The 17,507-nt window shown below is 41.3% G+C and overlaps 1 protein-coding gene across 1 annotated transcript in view; it reads right to left on the reverse strand.

Moving 5' to 3' along the window:
* The window catches only part of nudcd1 (NudC domain containing 1), a 54,076-nt gene that overhangs the window by 17,011 nt on the left and 19,558 nt on the right, over nt 1-17,507 (reverse strand). Inside the window, exons 6-8 of the mRNA XM_034201612.1 lie at nt 17,003-17,210; nt 9,470-9,614; nt 5,961-6,086 (exon numbers count right to left, since the gene is read on the reverse strand). Coding sequence (XP_034057503.1) covers nt 5,961-6,086; nt 9,470-9,614; nt 17,003-17,210 — 479 coding nt within the window. The remainder of the gene's footprint in view (nt 1-5,960; nt 6,087-9,469; nt 9,615-17,002; nt 17,211-17,507) is intronic.

Here is a 17,507-nt window from a genome sequence, read left to right on the forward strand (position 1 = left end):
TGGCTCAACCCCAGGCTCTCCGACCCCGACCGAGTGACCCAGCGGACCTCTTATGCCGTCTGCCTGGGAGAAAAGGGGGACAGCTCGTACCACGGGAGCCAGTGTGCGGCGGGGAAACCACCTGCTAGGACCAGGGGACGACATCAGGACGGACGTGGCCCTGGCAGACGTGGACTACTCGGAAGCAGCAGACTGGAGGAGCAGGACCCTGGAGACATCCTTACAACAGACGACCCGGGAGGCATCATCAGCGGGCCGGAGAAGGAGGACCCTGGAGACATCTCTACAGCATCGACCCGGAAGCCGCCATCAGCGGGACGAGGAGGAGGAAGACATCTCTCTAGCAGGCAGCCCAGAAGCTGCTGTCAGCGGATTGGGTGGACAAAGACACGGCAAGCCAGGACGGCGCAGCAGAGGAGTCTACTTCGCTCTGATCAGTTCTACCCGTGAAGGGAAAGCTGCATCTCCCCCTCCCTATTAGCTGTCCTTGTGGGCTATTCCTCGGGGGGGGGGGGGGCTGATGATTCTAGCACTCAGCTACCCCCTCATGGTTCCTTCACTGCCATGGAAAGTGGTGTTCGGTCTCCATGAAGGTTTCAAGTACTCTAAATACCAGCTTCGGATGGATTTACGGACACAGTAGAAAAGAATGACCGTGGGTATATTTCAAAATGCCTTGTCTAAGTTTATCTCTGGAGAAGGAGATAAAAAGGGGGATTTGTAGAGTTATATTTGTATTTATTCATGTTAGCAAACTATGGATAAGCTTAAAATGAGAATAATTTGGGTAAAACTGTGAGCTGCATTTGGGGCCTGTTGACAGGTGTTTTTGAGGACAAAGGAAGATGGGGGAAGGGGAGAGCATGTCCTGATTTGCATTCAACTTAGATCTAGCTGCAGTGTTTGTGAGGTTAAGAGAGGTCCCTTGGGTTTCTCTGGTGCTTATCAATAGTAGCAGTTAAGTGAATACTGTTCAAACAATACCTGTGTTTGTGTTTATATTGATTTCTCTGTTTTATCCTTTCATAAATGTAAGGACTACAAATGGCTATAAACATTCTGGGCTGGTTGGAGTAAACAGGGTTTTATGGCTCTGTGGGGGAGGTGTAGGTATGCAGGCCTTGAGACCTTTTGTTGGAAAGTGAGCCTGTTTGGTTTCCTGCTGCGTTTCCTGCTGCGTTGCGTCTCCCAATGAGATGACCTGAAAAGATGACCAGCTGACCTAACACCAAACCCCTCCTTCTTACTCTGGTATATATCCGGTGGATCCCTGGCGTTCGGCCTCTTCTTCACATGCTGCCCTCGGGTGAAAGTAGCTCTGCAGTATGCGGACTAGAGCAGGAGTAAGCCGGCATTACTCCTTAAGCATTGCAATATAACTGTAATATATCATGTTGTATTGTAATGATTGTATTGCATTGTCATATTGCCATTAAAGTAGATTATTGTTAACGGTTACTTTGTAGATATGGATTCCTTCCTGTATTATAACCAGCTTCATAGGAACGCGCGGAGATTTGAAAAGCGGACCAGTTATCCCTCCAAATCTCCAACATTCTGTAAAAAGAAAGGTTGAACATTTGGAAATACTTTTGCACTAAGTTTGAAAGCTTACATATAACTTTCTTTGCAGAAATACACGTGAATTTTTTGTCTAAAGACATTTCATAAATCCACATTTTCCTTTTCATTTGTAAGCCTGTTTTCTACAACACCTTGTCCCCAAGAAAGAAAGCAACATGTGACCTGTGTTTTCAACCTTGGGACCAATAATGACAAGAGAAGGATGTTTTTTCTCCTCCTCAGACATTATGGATGGGAGGATAGACCGGTTGCCATCCTCCTTGTGGTGTGTGAGCCTCCCAACGCTTTAGATACATTAGAAAACAACAAAGAACACAAGGCTGAGTTTTCGCTGTGCAGCTTCTCCTGAAGGCTACTGCTGTCTTCCCAACTCATCTGACATGCAAACCCTTTTTAATAAACAAAAGAGAAGCCTTTTATCGGCTACCTTGAGTCTACTTCCATTTCCTTTTCATTCTGAAAACCACAAAAATATATAAACATATTGTGTTTTCATCGCAAGTTCTGTGTTTTTTAACCGTGCTACCAGGCAATGTGCTTCAGTCCAGGCTGAGTACAATTTCTCACTCAGGGCTGCACGATTCATCCAATTGCAAACGCGATATAACAGACGCGTCACATCTTCCACGTCTTTGTCCTGGTGCTTTTCCGTGGGGGTGGCTCATCCTAAATGTTATACTGCCGGACTTGGAAAACTAAGCACGGTGGCAAGTCGTTAAAATAACTCTTCTGATAGCAAAGGTTGCAATTTAAAGAAATAAAACGTTGTTTGTGAATGTGACAACATATTCACTGATCATTTGGCGGTGGTGGCGAAGTCCATAGGGACTTGGCTTCGGAATCGGAAGGTCACCGTTTCAAGTCCCTGTTTCAAGTCCCCGAAAGACCAAGTGCTACCGAGGTGTCCCTGAGCAAGGCACCGTTCCCCACACTGCTCCCCGGGCGCCGTACATAATGGCAGCCCACTGCTCCTAACACTAGGATGGGTCAAATGCAGAATGTAAATGTCCCCTCTGTGGGACGATTAAGGGAATACAACTGCTAAATCAAATGCTGCTCAGATGACTGTCCGCTGCGCAGATCAGAGCCAGAGAACAGTGCAAATGGATGCTAACGTTAACGAGCAGGAAGACCCTAGAAAGGTGGCCAAAGAAAAAGGGACCTCTGCCTTAAATTCAACTAAATTGAGCTAAAAGAGGTTCTCTGTAAAATATGCATAACAAAAGTTGCTGGATCACGCGGCGACACAACAAGAGAAAAGTACGACGAATGCACAGCGGCTGCGAAAATTCTGACAAATAAAGAAACAGCTTAATGGGCAAACTAATCGCAATATTGTCCACAATAATCTCAATATCAGTTTTTCAACAAATCGTGCAACACTAATTGATTTCCATGGTGTCAAAATGGTGAACCCTACTTTCTTTTATGTCTTGATTTTTTATTAAATGCGACCATGAGGCTACCTTTGTGATTATAATGAGCTTTTTTAATAACAGACCAAGTCGAGCCGTACCTTTTTGTCAGTTAGTGTGCGTTGCATCATATCTTGTAATTGCTGCAGGATGAGCAGCATGCTAAAAAATTGCTCGGATCATATGAACAGTCATTGTCAAGTGATTGTAGGCTATAGATGTGAATGGTAACAACAAATAAATAGAAATAATCTCATTTGGGTACACATGAGGATATCTTTCCCCTGGGAATCATTCATCTTATCTTCAACACCAGAAAACCATCAACCATCATCCTCAGCTGCACTGTGTATTTATGGATAACTACAAAATGCTACCATGCTAACATACAGAGGTACAGTGGTGAACATGGTAACCGTCACTGCCAAAAATCAACAAGCATTGTCATTGTTGTCCTTTAGGGATGCACGATAATTATCGGGCCGATATTAGGAATGATGACGTCATCCCGATAAACCCGATACCAGTATTAATAGCCCCGATAATATACAATATATTTTTTTGGGTAAAGAAAAAAAATACTGCGGTGTGGGTGGATTGGGATGAGGAGCGCTTGTTTTTCACTCGGCTCCTCCCGTTTTGCCAGTACTGTGGTATTAGTGGTTTAGGAAGAGGGGAGTTTTTCACAAATCCAGCGCTCCCTAACTCGTGAAGCCAGGACAGTAAACAAACATGTCGTCGGTGGTATGGGCGTTGGAGCTATGTGCAACTCAAGGCATATGCTCGAACCGGAGCTGCCTGGACGCTGCAATCATGTTGCGCACTATCCGTGCTGAGTGTGCTGACTTTTCGTACAATGTCCCACTGTCTGGCTTCCTGCATAAAGTCAAGTGCTCGGCGCAGTTGTGGCGAAATGTCGCTCCTCTGTTTTCATTTAAACAGCTCCGTATATCCGTTAGCGCAGCTAGCTAGCACCAGATGCTAACAACAACAATGCACGTAAGGTCTCTCTCTCGCTCGCTCGGGCCACACATACACACACCCTCCCGGTCCGCCCAATAGCCAGTCGGTGCCTGCCGGTGAGCGTGGAAGTGTGGTCTGCCACAAGCGGGCAGCAGGAGTGAGGCTGTCAGCATCAGCTTGTAGATGGTATTTTAAACTCGATGCGCTCTGAAACTACGGGGCGGCCGAGGAAAAAAAATACACATGCGTTAATCGCGTTAAAATAATTAGTGGCGTAAAAAAATGTGTATTATCGGTATCGGTCTTGAGAAGCAGGAAGTTATCGGTATCGGTTTCAAAAAACCAATATCGTGCATCCCTATAATGAGCTCATAGCACTGCTGTTCCTAATTACAGATACAAAGCTGTACTAGCATGGCTGACAACATAAAGATAATAATGACTGTTTGTAGTCATGTATGATGTACGTGGACAGTGAAATCCATTATTAATGCTGGTAGTGGAGTTTATTATAAATCCACTGAGACCTTTTGCTTCAGAGGCTGATGGACAGCCCGGAACAGTCTTTGATCAGAGTCTAGCAGGAAAATATATACATTAACAAATTGATAACAAATGAAGACCTCCTTTGATGCTTGATGCAGAGCACTTTCTGTTAGATGGAATGATGCTATCTGATGAAGGTCAATGAGCCCATATGTGACCTGAACAACATGAAAGGAGGAAAGGCAAGAAACAGGACATCAAAAAGCAAACCTTGCAATGCTTTGATGCTTTAAATCAATATGGCCATTGATTGGACTTTTCAATTATAGTACAGAGTCTCGGACTAATCGACATCCCTCAACGAACACGTACTCCTAAAATTCATTAACAGATTTATACAAATAAATGTTGGTTATGATGGATCAGCTTCTTACTATTTGGGTCACGAGGAGCTCCAAAGGAAATAAAGTGGACGTAATTGTAACACGAACGATTGGCTATATAGCCTGACATGCGCTTGTTGGACACTTGTACATGTCTTTGTGGAATAAGTCCCGCCCCACCTCCACTGTGGTTGGACGGAGGAGAAAAAAATGACAGGGCTGAGTGCAGTTTTACCCAAAGTTGAACCTTTTTTGCTCGCAATGACAAAAAAAACCTCCGAACATGTATCACTAACTGGATGGAAATAAGCGAAAAACATAACAGTGAAGTTGCTAACCATCCCGTGTCTATCTTTTCAGTTCACAGTTTATTATTATATGACCTAGTTAAAAACTTGATTCTGATTGGTCAATTCAGACTTTCAGTGGCCTGCTCTTATTTGATAGTAGACTGTTGCTAATGATTAAATTACATTTGAAAAGATTACATTTTGATATTAGTGGAGAGCAAGAAACTTTGGATTCACGATTGCTGGACTGTTGCCAGCAAAGAAAAAAAGAGAACAGGAAAACAATGAGAGGAGACAGGAAGTACCATTTCCTTTTGATTCTTAAAATGGAAACAGACTTGGAAAGATACATTAAAACCTTGATCAATGTTGCCGTCTTTTTAAGTGTCGCCACAATTCCAGCCGTTTCCATGCAGTAGAACTATGTTTTCTTAGCGGAAGCAATATGGTCTTTTTTAAATCAGTGTTGTGTGAAATTATCCATTTATTTAGTTAGTAGCTGTTTAATAAGTAGGATATTATGCAGCAAGTTGGTCAAGTGGATAGCAGTATAGAATATTCTAACAGCCTAAGTGGGTTTGCTTTTACTTCTTTACTCTCTGGCCAATAGGCTTATTAAAGGTCAAGGTAGTGAGCTGGCTTGCTCACTAGGGGAGCGGCTGGATACAAACGTTCTCTTATAGGCAGAGAGCATGAGGTAGCCAGCAGAGTACTTGAGAGGAATGAAGGATGGGAGGAGCAGACAGAAAGGAGTGAACACTTTTTTACATTTGATGGCTCTGGCTTGAAGGATTGGAGCATCAAAGTGTTTACTAGTGAAGTACAGAGGTGGTACTCACCACCTGAGAGGGCTTGAGTGATTCTCCATCAAAGTGTGTGAGACTGGAGCCGTCTTCTGGGAAGCCATCACAGTCCTCCAGCTCCTGGGAGTTGCACGGGGGCTTGTCCTTGTCAGGGTTTCCATTCTGGGTAAAGAAAAAGGAGGGACAGGGAAACAGAACAGAGGCTAGGGTTACACTTGCTTTGCATGTATTAACATGTACAAGGCTTGATTAGCTCTGAGGGGCCTCAAGTGGACCCAGATGATACATTTGAAGGGTAAGGGCCAGAGAGGATGTTGTTGAGCATGAGACTGAGGGTGACTGTGGTGGGCTGAGTGTGGTGATGTGAACAAGATGTCAGACAGGGAGGGCTCAGAGCAGCTGAAGAGGAAGAGGATGAAGATGAGGGGCCTTTGAGGAAGGGGAGATGGTGAAAGCTAGAAGAGAGGGCTTACAAAAGAAACGCTTGTGAGGTCATGAGAAACCCTCCGGAGAAAAAACAAAACTCAAGCCAAGTTTTGCTTCAAGTGTATGTGTGAGTAATCTTTTTATAACACTTACTGCTGATTGATTTAACACCTCAGTGATTCAACCAGACATGTATCAATGGGGCTGTGCTCTATGAGGATAGATGCCTTGAAACATACACCAAGATGTATTTTATTTACAAACCATTTCCAAAATGATTACAAAATGTACTGTATCACAATATGTATTGATATTGTAATAAATAAATAAAATAAATTATGAAAGTTAGACCTATTTATCATGCAATCGTGTCATGTAATCTTTTCCTGTGTGTCAAAGAATAGATTTCAAAATACTGCTGCTGGTTTATAAAGCACTGAATGGTTTAGGCCCAAAATACATTTCTGACCTCCTGCTAAATTATGAACCATCCAGATCTCTCAGGTCTTCAGGGACTGGTCAGCTTTCTGTCCCCAGAGTCAGAACTAAACATGGAGAAGCAGCGTTCAGTTATTATGCTCCAAATATCTGGAACAAACTCCCAGAAACCTGCAGGTCCGCTACAACTCTGACTACTTTTAAATCCAGGCTGAAGACTTTTCTTTTTGCCGCTGCTTTTAATTGAACTATTCATATCTTAGACTGCACTGTAACTTTTATCCATGTACTTTTTCTTTTAATGTTTAATTTATTATCTTTTCTTTTTAATGACTGATTTTAAATGCCATTTTCTGAATGTCTTTCGTTTTTTGTAAAGCACTTTGAATTGCCTTGTGTTGAAAGGGGCTATATCCTCCTGGGACCCGAGGAAAAGAGTGTCTTCCAATTTCCTTTTTTTTGTGATTTCCTACATATTTAGGGTTAAAAAAACATCTTGCAATTTAGACTTTTTTTATTTTATTTTAAAATGTTACAGTATGTCCACTGTAGAGGACGTCGGGACCATATTAGTTTGAAGAGACAGCCAAAATTAACAGATGGACTATGTAACGTATTATGGTTATAGAGTGATATTAATACAATAATAGATTCACCTTTATTTAAAACATGAATAAGTAATTGATCTGAACATTGCTGTTTATTTGGTCAATACAAAATTTGCTTGTTTTTTGGTGAATCTTTCCAGATCTTCAAAGACTTTGTAGTCAAAGTAGTGGGAAAGTACCTCATTGACTCCAGTCAGCACGGGCTGTAGGGTCATCTTGACTAGTTTTATGGATGTGGTCTCCATTTGACCTGCTCATAGAAACAAAGCTTGCATTCCTGAGGCAATTCTCTTAATTTATTTTTTTTATAAATATATATATATATATATATATATAGCACCAAATTGCAACTAATCTATTGGCGCATTTCCACTGCAGCGGGTAGCCCCGTTTAAGCGTCCTTAACCGTCCTCAAGCGGCCAGGCCAGTTTTTGGTGGCCTTTCCATATAGCCTAGTACCGGCCAGCGGGTACTTTTTCCCTCTTTTTCCGGCCCCATAAAATCGTGGTTTTATAAACAGCATTTTGTAAACGGATGAGCTACAAAAATGGCTACGTCTAATAAGAAAAGCACACCGTGGTCGACCGAGGAGGTGACGACGTTCCTACATCTCATTGGGGATGATCAAATCCAGCGGGAGCTCGACGGAACAACTCGAAATGTGAACAAAAACAAAGCCGATCGCCCCGCCTACACTGCGTTGCTACCCCAGGTCCTAAACTGTAATGGAAATGCGCCACGGCCTCGGACGGCCAGCGAGGCAGCCCGAGGCCTGAGCGAGGACGCTTAGGGACGCTTAAACGGGGCTACCCCGTTGCAGTGGAAATGCGCCATATATCTACTGTCATTTTTCACATTGAACATGAGCTCTTTTATTAAATAAACTAAACGCTTTCATTTGAAGTTGTGAGTTTAGTGTTTTTGACCCTAAGAAACACTGATGCATTAATCAATAACAATAATCCACAGCTCCTCTCTCTGCTCCAGAGGATTTCAAAAGATATCCCAATACCACCGAGCCCCCCCCCCCCCCAGGCAGCATCCCCCCAAAGCAGTAAACCTAGGGGAAACACTGTACTTGTAGGTCAAGACTTGAGACTTGCTCATGACTTGCACATGTAGGACTTACTCCCACCTCTGCCAATAATACAATAAATATAAATTAATAATTGAGACAGTTTTCTGAAGGATATTGGTATTTTTCATACAATTTATATCAAATTATATATTTCTTTCCACAAAACTTCAAAGGAAACATTTAATATAAAGTTTATTTTTTTTAAAGATGGACTTTTTTGAAAAATGTAAAAGTTGCTATTAAATTATTTTCTGATGATTCCTAAAACATGATTCAAAGATTATAACGAAAAATATAATAAGAAAACCATAATGTTATTGGCTAGTCAACTTAACTTTTCATTTTTTTTAATAATTGTCTTTTTTTTATAACAAAAGCAAAAAATAATCAACAGAATGCCATAAAAGAGCTGATTCTTGCTCCCCAGAGGATGATATTTTTCTTCAGAACAACTTCAAGACAAGTTTAAACTTTGCACTCAAAATATCTTATGCTGTTTTTGGTGATCCCTTTTTAAATGGTGGGCACCTTTATCTCCTGATAGTTTGGACAAGGTGTGGTAACTCTGCAAAGTTTTGGCTGTTTTCATGCACAGGACGCAGGTGTTTTTAAGGATGGATATCCTCGTGGATTCATCTTCCTATTATACACACATGCATTTCCAAACATTTGGACTACCTATGTTGCAAATGTATTATCTTTTCAATTTACACACGGCATCTATTGCACGTCTGTCCGTCCTGGGAGAGGGATCCCTCCTCTGTTGCTCTCCCTGAGGTTTCTCCCATGTTCCCCTTTAAACTGTGGGTTTTCTCCGGAAGTTTTTCCTTGTACGATGTGAGGATCTAAGGACAGAGGGTGTCGTATTGCCATACTGATATTTTGTACAAACTGTGAAGTCCACTGAGACAAATGTAACATTTGTGATATTGGGCTATATAAATAAGCATTGATTGATTGATTGATAATGGCTTTTGGTGTTTGAGTTTTCCTACCATGTCTTCAGAGGTGAGGAAGGTCAGCCTCTCGTGGATGAGGGCAGCCTGCTCGTCGCTCATCACGTACTCCCCTCTCTTGTCCCCCATCACCAGCTCCGACCACATCGGGCCCTCTTCACGCTTCTGCAGGGTCAGCTCCAGGCTGAGGACACATGAGCACAAATATCAATACTACTCATTCAAAGAGCTAGTTAGAAATGAGTCATATAAATGTAAATGCTTAAGTGTGCGTACATGCAGCGTCAGAAAGCCCACATTCTGATTTCCTATTGGTTCCACACTTTCAGGAAATGCCAGAGAGCGCTGTGTTTATGTACATCAGAGGAATGGGTTCTTAGAATGAGAATGATGTGATCAACGAGAACACATCCAATCAGGAGCAGTGTGTAACATGCTGTTTTGATGAGAAAGGTCAGGAGAGTTAACCAGGCTGAAATGACTGATCTGGTTTGGAAAAAAATGATATAAGAAACAAATAAATCAAGGGAATAAAAACTGAAACATTACAAGCTGCAACCATTTTATCTTAATGGTAAAAGCCTAAAATGTTTTACTCTGTGCCGATCCACATTTCTGTTCTGTACAACTTCTTTTGGATACATAGAAAAATTATTTAAATATCAATATCTGCAAACATCTCATAGCGTTTTATTAAATTCAGTAACATGAAGATTTTTACGTTTATTTTCAAGCAAATTTCAAAAACGATGTAGTTTTAGGTTCTCAAATGTGAGATATTGAAGTTTTGACTGTGTTATTGACATTTCATTCATTTGAATTTGGCTCCAGGATCTTGTGATGGGCATACCATACAATTTGTCACATTTCTAAACAAATTTTTACAAGCACATCATCAGTCACATAAGACGTTTTGTGAATATTGTTTGTTGCCAAATTACTAAAATCATATTCAAGCATCAATCATTGCTTCTACGTGGCTAATATTTCAACAATTCAACAATTTGCTGTGAGCTACGCCAACACCTACTGTAGGAGCCACATTTATTTTGATTTATTTGGAACCTTTATTAATACATTTTTCTGTTTCAGTGAGAGGTGCGCTTTGCTCAGGTGAAGGGGGCGGGGCTAAAGCTTTAAATTGGAGGTGTGGTGTGTGACGGAGGGCGGCAGGCAGCAGCAATACCGCCATTGACCTTATGTTTAGTAAAATACGGATGATTAGGATCTGCCGTTTAAGTTTACGTTAAATATTGTTTTCGTATTTTGTTTTGGCTGGAAAATAAACGTTGAAAGAGCAACCAAAACTTCCAGTGGATTTGTTACTGCGAGTCTGACACTGCTCCCCAGACCACATGTAGAGCTTCTACATGTGGTCAAGAAAAGGAACCTTTGAAATATAGGAGCTACAAGACAAACTTTTGGACTTTGGCCACTACACCTACAATGCGTGCATATATAAATATTCAAATGATATGCTACTTTGATGAGTCTGCATAATGTTATTATGTTCTTCTGCACATGAAATCTATACACTTGATTCTGTTGGACTAGCTAGCGGGAGCGCCGTGAACTCAATATCAGGACACGAGCCAACTCATTAACTCTCATTCTTCTTTCACTAAATGATGCTAATGAAGATCTGTCTTTATGGATTCAATCCAAATTATGAATAAATTAGAATAACATCTGAATACCATTTTCTTCTTTTCCTTGTAATACATATATGTTTGCACAAGTGCATTTTGCCCCGGGCACTCATATTAATCTCTCCTTTTCCAGCGTCAGAGAACATTCAATCACATCACTGTTTTGCGTTAAGCAAGGACAATATTACAACTTCTGTATGTTATCATATTTTCTGGTACTGAATGTATCATGCATTATGGTCCTCTGAATAAGGCTATATGTTTTAACTGCATGACAGAGGTGCACAGAGCTACATGTGCAAAATGTGCAAAAATTGTCATTTAGCCAAATAATGATTCTAAAATAATTTAACTGTAATCATTGTGTAACTTTTCCCTCAAACTTTATTTTTCTCCATTTTCATCTTTGTGCAAAGCAACTTCTGTTTTTGAAAGTGCTATGAAACTAAATGTATTTATGTTGCTATGCAAAACCGTAACTAACACAGTCTCTCCAGGGAATAGAAGCCCATACATGACTCTGAAACAACACAACATGCCATGTGAAAGCATTGGCAGACTAATGTAGCTAAATATATTTTCAAATGAAAGATTTCATATTGTAGATTCCATCAAATGTCTCAAATCAAGACATTACAAGTCGCATTTGAAAGGGTGCAGGGACACAACAGTGAGGCTGATTTATGGTTCTATAGCATATTATCATAGTCCAGTATTAAATCCCTTATTACATACATAAGATGAAGCTCTCAACATTAGCAGGTTTAAATGATAAAAAGCTGAGAGATAAAGTTCTCTTTTTGTGTTGGCTTAGAGGGCAGAAACACACACTCGCATCAAAAGAAGAATAACAGGCGCTGCTTTGAAACCATATTTTGCACCGTTTATTGTGTACACAGGACTTTTGACAGCTAAAAGTTTCCCTTTTGTCCTTAGAAAATTACAGTTAATAAGCTACCACTGATTGGTGTCAAATTAACAAACAACAGGAATGGTAAGCAGCGTCTACAAATGCTACCAAACCTACCTAAAAAGGGATTTGCTGTAATGCCAGATTTAGTGAAACAGAAACCTTGTCCAGGTCCAAATCGTTAACTAATGCTCATTCACTTCATATTTGTTCTGGTTTTCATGACGTACAAAATGTAGAGAAATGTGTAACAACACTTGATTTGAAAGAAACTGGACTTCATCAGGGTGTCATGTTGTTGCTTCCAGGTTTCAGTCCTAGCAAAAGAAAAGACCATTTTCCCTGCGAAAATAGTCAACAGACTACTTCAACACGGCACAATGCGCACGTAGCGTCCTGAATCTAAGAATGTGGGTATTCAGAGAGAAAAATATCATTCATACTGTCATTCATGCGGATGTTATGAAACAACTCTAAATATGGGTAATGATGAAAAGATATGAAAGAGACACAAAGGGCAGCTTCTTAATTCAGTTCCGGACAGAGGGAAGCAGGGTGGTGCTCAGCCGTCTGTCTATAGAAGAATAACCCATTGGTATGGAAAAACATGCTCGATACAAACAAAAGGGTGATTTTTTTCTAGTTATTTACGTTGCAGAAGGACATCCAGATGGAACGTGGATGCATACACCCACAGATTAACAAACACACTTCTAAATATCCATCAATAAAATCTATTTTATGTTTTGTTTGACTAGCATAATGTCCTTTGAGTATCTATGGAAAAAAAACAAGATGATTTTCGATATATTCATAGCTTTAAAGGGCATCTAGATGCACAAAGCCCTCCAACAGGAGACAAAGAGAAAGTGTCACTGTATGGTACTATCATCCCTAAAAGACAAATGTCACTAAAATGTGCCTCCTTAAAGCAGGGATCAGCTTTAATAGTGTGGACCACCCGTTCAAACGCCCTACAACGGCCCAAAACACTTACATTAGGAGAACACTTTCAAAAATAATGTAAAAATTCAAACGAATGCAAATGAAGAAACATCTTCACCAACATGAGCAATAGAGATCACTTTCACCAACTTGGAGAAACATGCTCAGTGTTTACAAAAGCAGCCTTAAACCTTATCCAGGATCATCGGAAATCTAGCCTACAGTACAGTATGTAACGTGTGCATGGAGCTGAGCATTGAATGACTCATATTGAAGTAATAGGATTCAGAGATGAAGAGCTGATGGAGACGAGGATGAAAGGACTTAAAGTGGAGGATGTGACTCAAACCATTCTGTATTAATACATCCAAGGTTTATGAAAAGGATTCAACTCCCTTGCCTTTATTATTGATGTGCATCACTGAAATACAGTGGCTGCCATTTCAAAAGAAGTAGAGAAAGAGCAGATTCGCTGTTCCACAACCTGGACAGGGCCACATGAATCTGGTGTTAAACAGCCTAATGAGGTCCAGTACCACATATACTGCCATAATTAGAGTGTAGACAAATGACCTCCATGAGACATTGGGGAAACGTAAGACACTCCCAGCAATCTAAGAGTAAATTGTATCCACTCCTGTTTTTTTTAAATTAAAATACCCCAATGCCCACTGCCCGGGAGAAAACGTCTTGGCCAGACCGGTCCATTCTGTGAGGAAATGGGTGGGAAATATTAGCTTAAACTCACAAACTGACCCAATCTATTTTTGCTTAGACCTCCCAAAAACATTTGCCGATGCTGCTTTCAGTCATTTCAAAGGATCTAAGAGAAGCTGAGAATATTGATATATCCAGGGCTGCACATAACTGGTGCGCAGGTGCGCATGCGCACCTCCGCCAAAAAAAGAGCACCGGGTCATTTGAAACAAAGCGCATTTGCGTACCAACATTGAGAGAGGGAGAGAGAGAAGGGAGAAGAGAAAATAGAAAATAGAGGAGAGAGGAGAGATGAGAGAGAGAGTAGAGAGAGAGAGAGAAAGATATTTGCGAGTTGCATACATGTATGAACCATGATATGAACTCAGGGTCGGCCCGTAGCGCTGGCTCGATGTTCGCCTAGGGCGCCAGATCTGTGGAGGCGCTGCGCTGGCAGTTCTGGGAGGGAAAAAAACATTTTGACCGTTGGTGCTCATCCTAATTTTCGGCCTTGATGTAACAACATTCATAATTAAGTAAATGTAACACCCTTTTCACCCCGGTTACACGTTTCATTTGCCCTGTACGATGGGCGCTGTAAGTGATGAAAATGGGGGATGTTGGCTTGTCTGGCGCCCGCAGCTCACAGCCAAAGCGAGGGAGAGAGGGAGAGAGGGAGGGTGCACCGGTACCGGCGCTGTTGTTATTAGAATCTGGTGCTAGCTGCTCTAATGGATATAAGAAGAAGATGTTTCTACAATAATGTGGAGGGAGAGTCCTCTCCAGTCAGACTGAGAGGCTGATAAGTTAACTACAGCTCAGTGAGGTAAAGAACTCTGAGTGTTTAGATAGTTCACTTTAGTCTAAGTTCAAACGGTTTGGTCACAATTTATGTAAACACATATTTCCAAGGCACTCCTTTATAATTATTGGGATAAACAGGTTTTAAATCATTCCAATGTATACTATAGGACAGTAACCAAAAATATCCTTTAAAACTGGAGAGATAAAAAAAAAATGCATAAATAAATGTTAAGGTAAAATAAGATATGAATGAACAACACAAATAAAATAAGTTACATTAATTTGTTATTGGCTATGGTAGGTTATTGGTTATGTTCACATACTTATTTGATTACATCCACTTGTCTAAGATGACAGAGACTTTCGACCCAAACCCAGCTGTTGACTTGTGGATGCAAGCAGCTAATCACAGACTCAACCAGAGAGAAAGAAGTAGGCCTACATCATCAGCTACCATGTCTGACAGAGAGGAAGACAGTGAGGAGAACAGTCAGGAGGGTAGTGATGACAGCTTGTAGGATTACTGGTCGTGCTAATGTTGTCTTGTGTTCACCTCTGCATGTGTGTTCTGTGTTCACCTCTGCATGTGTGTTCAGTGCCGTGTGTCTGGCAAATAAAGTCAAGACCCCCTCAAAAGTTACGGTTTATTTCATTTTAAGGATGAGCACCAAGCAACATCTCCAGGTGCTCCTTTGAGAACCAGGGCAAAAAAGTGATGTGCACCCCTGGATATATGTCTTTAGGCGCTTTCACACTGCGGTACTTTTCCCACAAAGGTTCATGTGAACTTAGTTCATGTGAACTCTTTAGTTCGCATGAACTAAGTACAGATCGCGTTCACACTGGAAAAAGTCCATGGGGGTGGATTAGGCAAATGAAGCCGCTGACGTCACTTGTTCTTCTTCTGCTTTGGGTTTACTGGCAGGCCGCAAACCACTTCACGGCGTATACTGCCGCCCAAAGTCCCCGGCCGGAAGTCCCCGGAGTTAGGGACTGGCTTCAGTAGAAGCTGCTGGGACTCCCAGCAGCTTCTACTGAAGCCTTCCGAGTAAATCGCCAGAACGCCGACACCTCCTCATCTCCACCACTCCCATGTTTTATTTTGTGTTGCCATAAGTTAGTCTCTCTGCGTTTCTGCGCTGGGTTAATGCTAATGCTAATAATGCTAATGCGAGGATAATAAAATGGCGGCTTCACAAAACTTTTTGGGAGTTTTACGGGGCGTGGTTTGCAATCCGCCCAGCCAATCAGAAATGTAGCTCTTTTCTCACAAAAGAGCCGCACGAAAGTCCCTGCTCTCTAGCAGGGACTTTCGAGGGGGTAAAAAGGTTCACATGAACTAATTTTAGTACCGGCTCTTTTTGGTGTGAACGCGATAAAAGAGTTCACATGAACTAAGTTCACATGAACCTTTGTGGGAAAAGTACCGCAGTGTGAAAGCGCCTTTTGTGTTACAATTCTATAGTTGTATTATTCTTACTTATTTTTTACATCATTCCTATATTCCTGCATGTTGTTAACACTTTGATCTTACTGTTGATCCTTATGACTTGTCTTATTTCTATTCTAATTTTATCTTAATTCTGGCAGAAAAAATGTCCCTTGTTAAGCCGTTTAAAGTGCATTTAATAAAGTTGAAATGTGCTCTACATAAAGTTTGATAGATTAATAAAGTAAAACCTATTGGTTGCGTTTTGTTTTATAACTGCATGGAGAAATAATATTGCAGCAGAGGTGGAGGGGAGCAGAGAATGGCTCTCATAACGCGCAGACTCACATGCTCCTCCGATGGTCACATTTGTAAACATCTTTTCAAACTGTGTTTTTGTTTTTGCTGCTGAATTGTAAGGCACTTTGTGCTGCATCCTCAACAAGGACACAGTGACCAGAGTCACAGGGACACACGACAAGGAGGCAATTCACAGATGGCTCTCTTGCTCGGTGTCATCTAAATCCCTTTAAAAAAAGGCAGCTGAATACTTTTCACAATTATATTATTAATAATAAAGAAAATAAACTCTACTGCTCCATGCCTTGCATACTTGACACCCTTAAAATATATGACTTTCTTGATGATATCTTGCTTTGCTAAAAAAACAAGTAATATTCTGCAATAAAGCTAATGTTAAGTAAAATAAATGGATATACAGTACATCTAGAGAAAGCGCGCTGTCCTGCCAAGTGGGACTGAATTAACGTTTTCCTTATACTTTTCTGAAGCCCTCAATAAGGATTAAAAACTGCAAAAAATGAAATACAATACAAACATTTCTCATGTCAGTTCTCTTAAATCGTTGAGACAATGCATGAATACTGCACATGCAGTATTCAATCAATGCGGCTGTGGCTCAAGGGGGTGATGCGCTGATCTACCGATCAGAGGGTCAGTGGTTTGATCCCGGCCCCTACGGTCAACATGTGGAGGTGACCTTGGGCAAGATGATATGTTAAATGTCAATTGCCACTTTTGAAAACAGAAATACAGCTGGAAGGTACCATGAGGAATCCTGTGTCACTGTTGTTTGTATAACACAAATAATGAAATCCAAACTCAGAAACGTTGCACACCTTTTGTCCTCTTTGATGATCCAGGCGCTGGCCTCGGGGTCTGCAGGTGCAAACAGCTGGCCCTCCAGCAGAGGAGGGAAACCCTGAACTCCCAGCATGATTTGGTCTGCGGTCAGGCTGAACTGCACCTCCTCTTTGGTGACACCCTCGGGCATGCGCACAAACACCGTGACGTCCTCCACCGTCTGCTGCCAGAAGTAGATGGGGTCTGAAACAGGAGAGAAATGAATGGTGCTAAAGTTAGACAGTATTTACAGAGTCATACATAAAACATCTGATACAGAGCCGGATTTAAAGGAAATGACTGCTGAATATTCAGTGGTACTGCAGACGGGGGACTATTACAATAAATGAATAATCAATATGCCAGGGAGACTACGAGGACTTTTTCTCAGAGTGAAGCCATCAAGCCAATTCTCCTGCACCAGTTCACATTTCAGTTTGTGCAGAAATATCCTGTCAAAACTTTTTATTGCACATTTTATTGTGCTACAGTATTTGTAGT

This window comes from Gymnodraco acuticeps, unplaced genomic scaffold (genome assembly GCF_902827175.1).
Source record: "Gymnodraco acuticeps unplaced genomic scaffold, fGymAcu1.1, whole genome shotgun sequence".
Taxonomy (NCBI): domain Eukaryota; kingdom Metazoa; phylum Chordata; class Actinopteri; order Perciformes; family Bathydraconidae; genus Gymnodraco; species Gymnodraco acuticeps.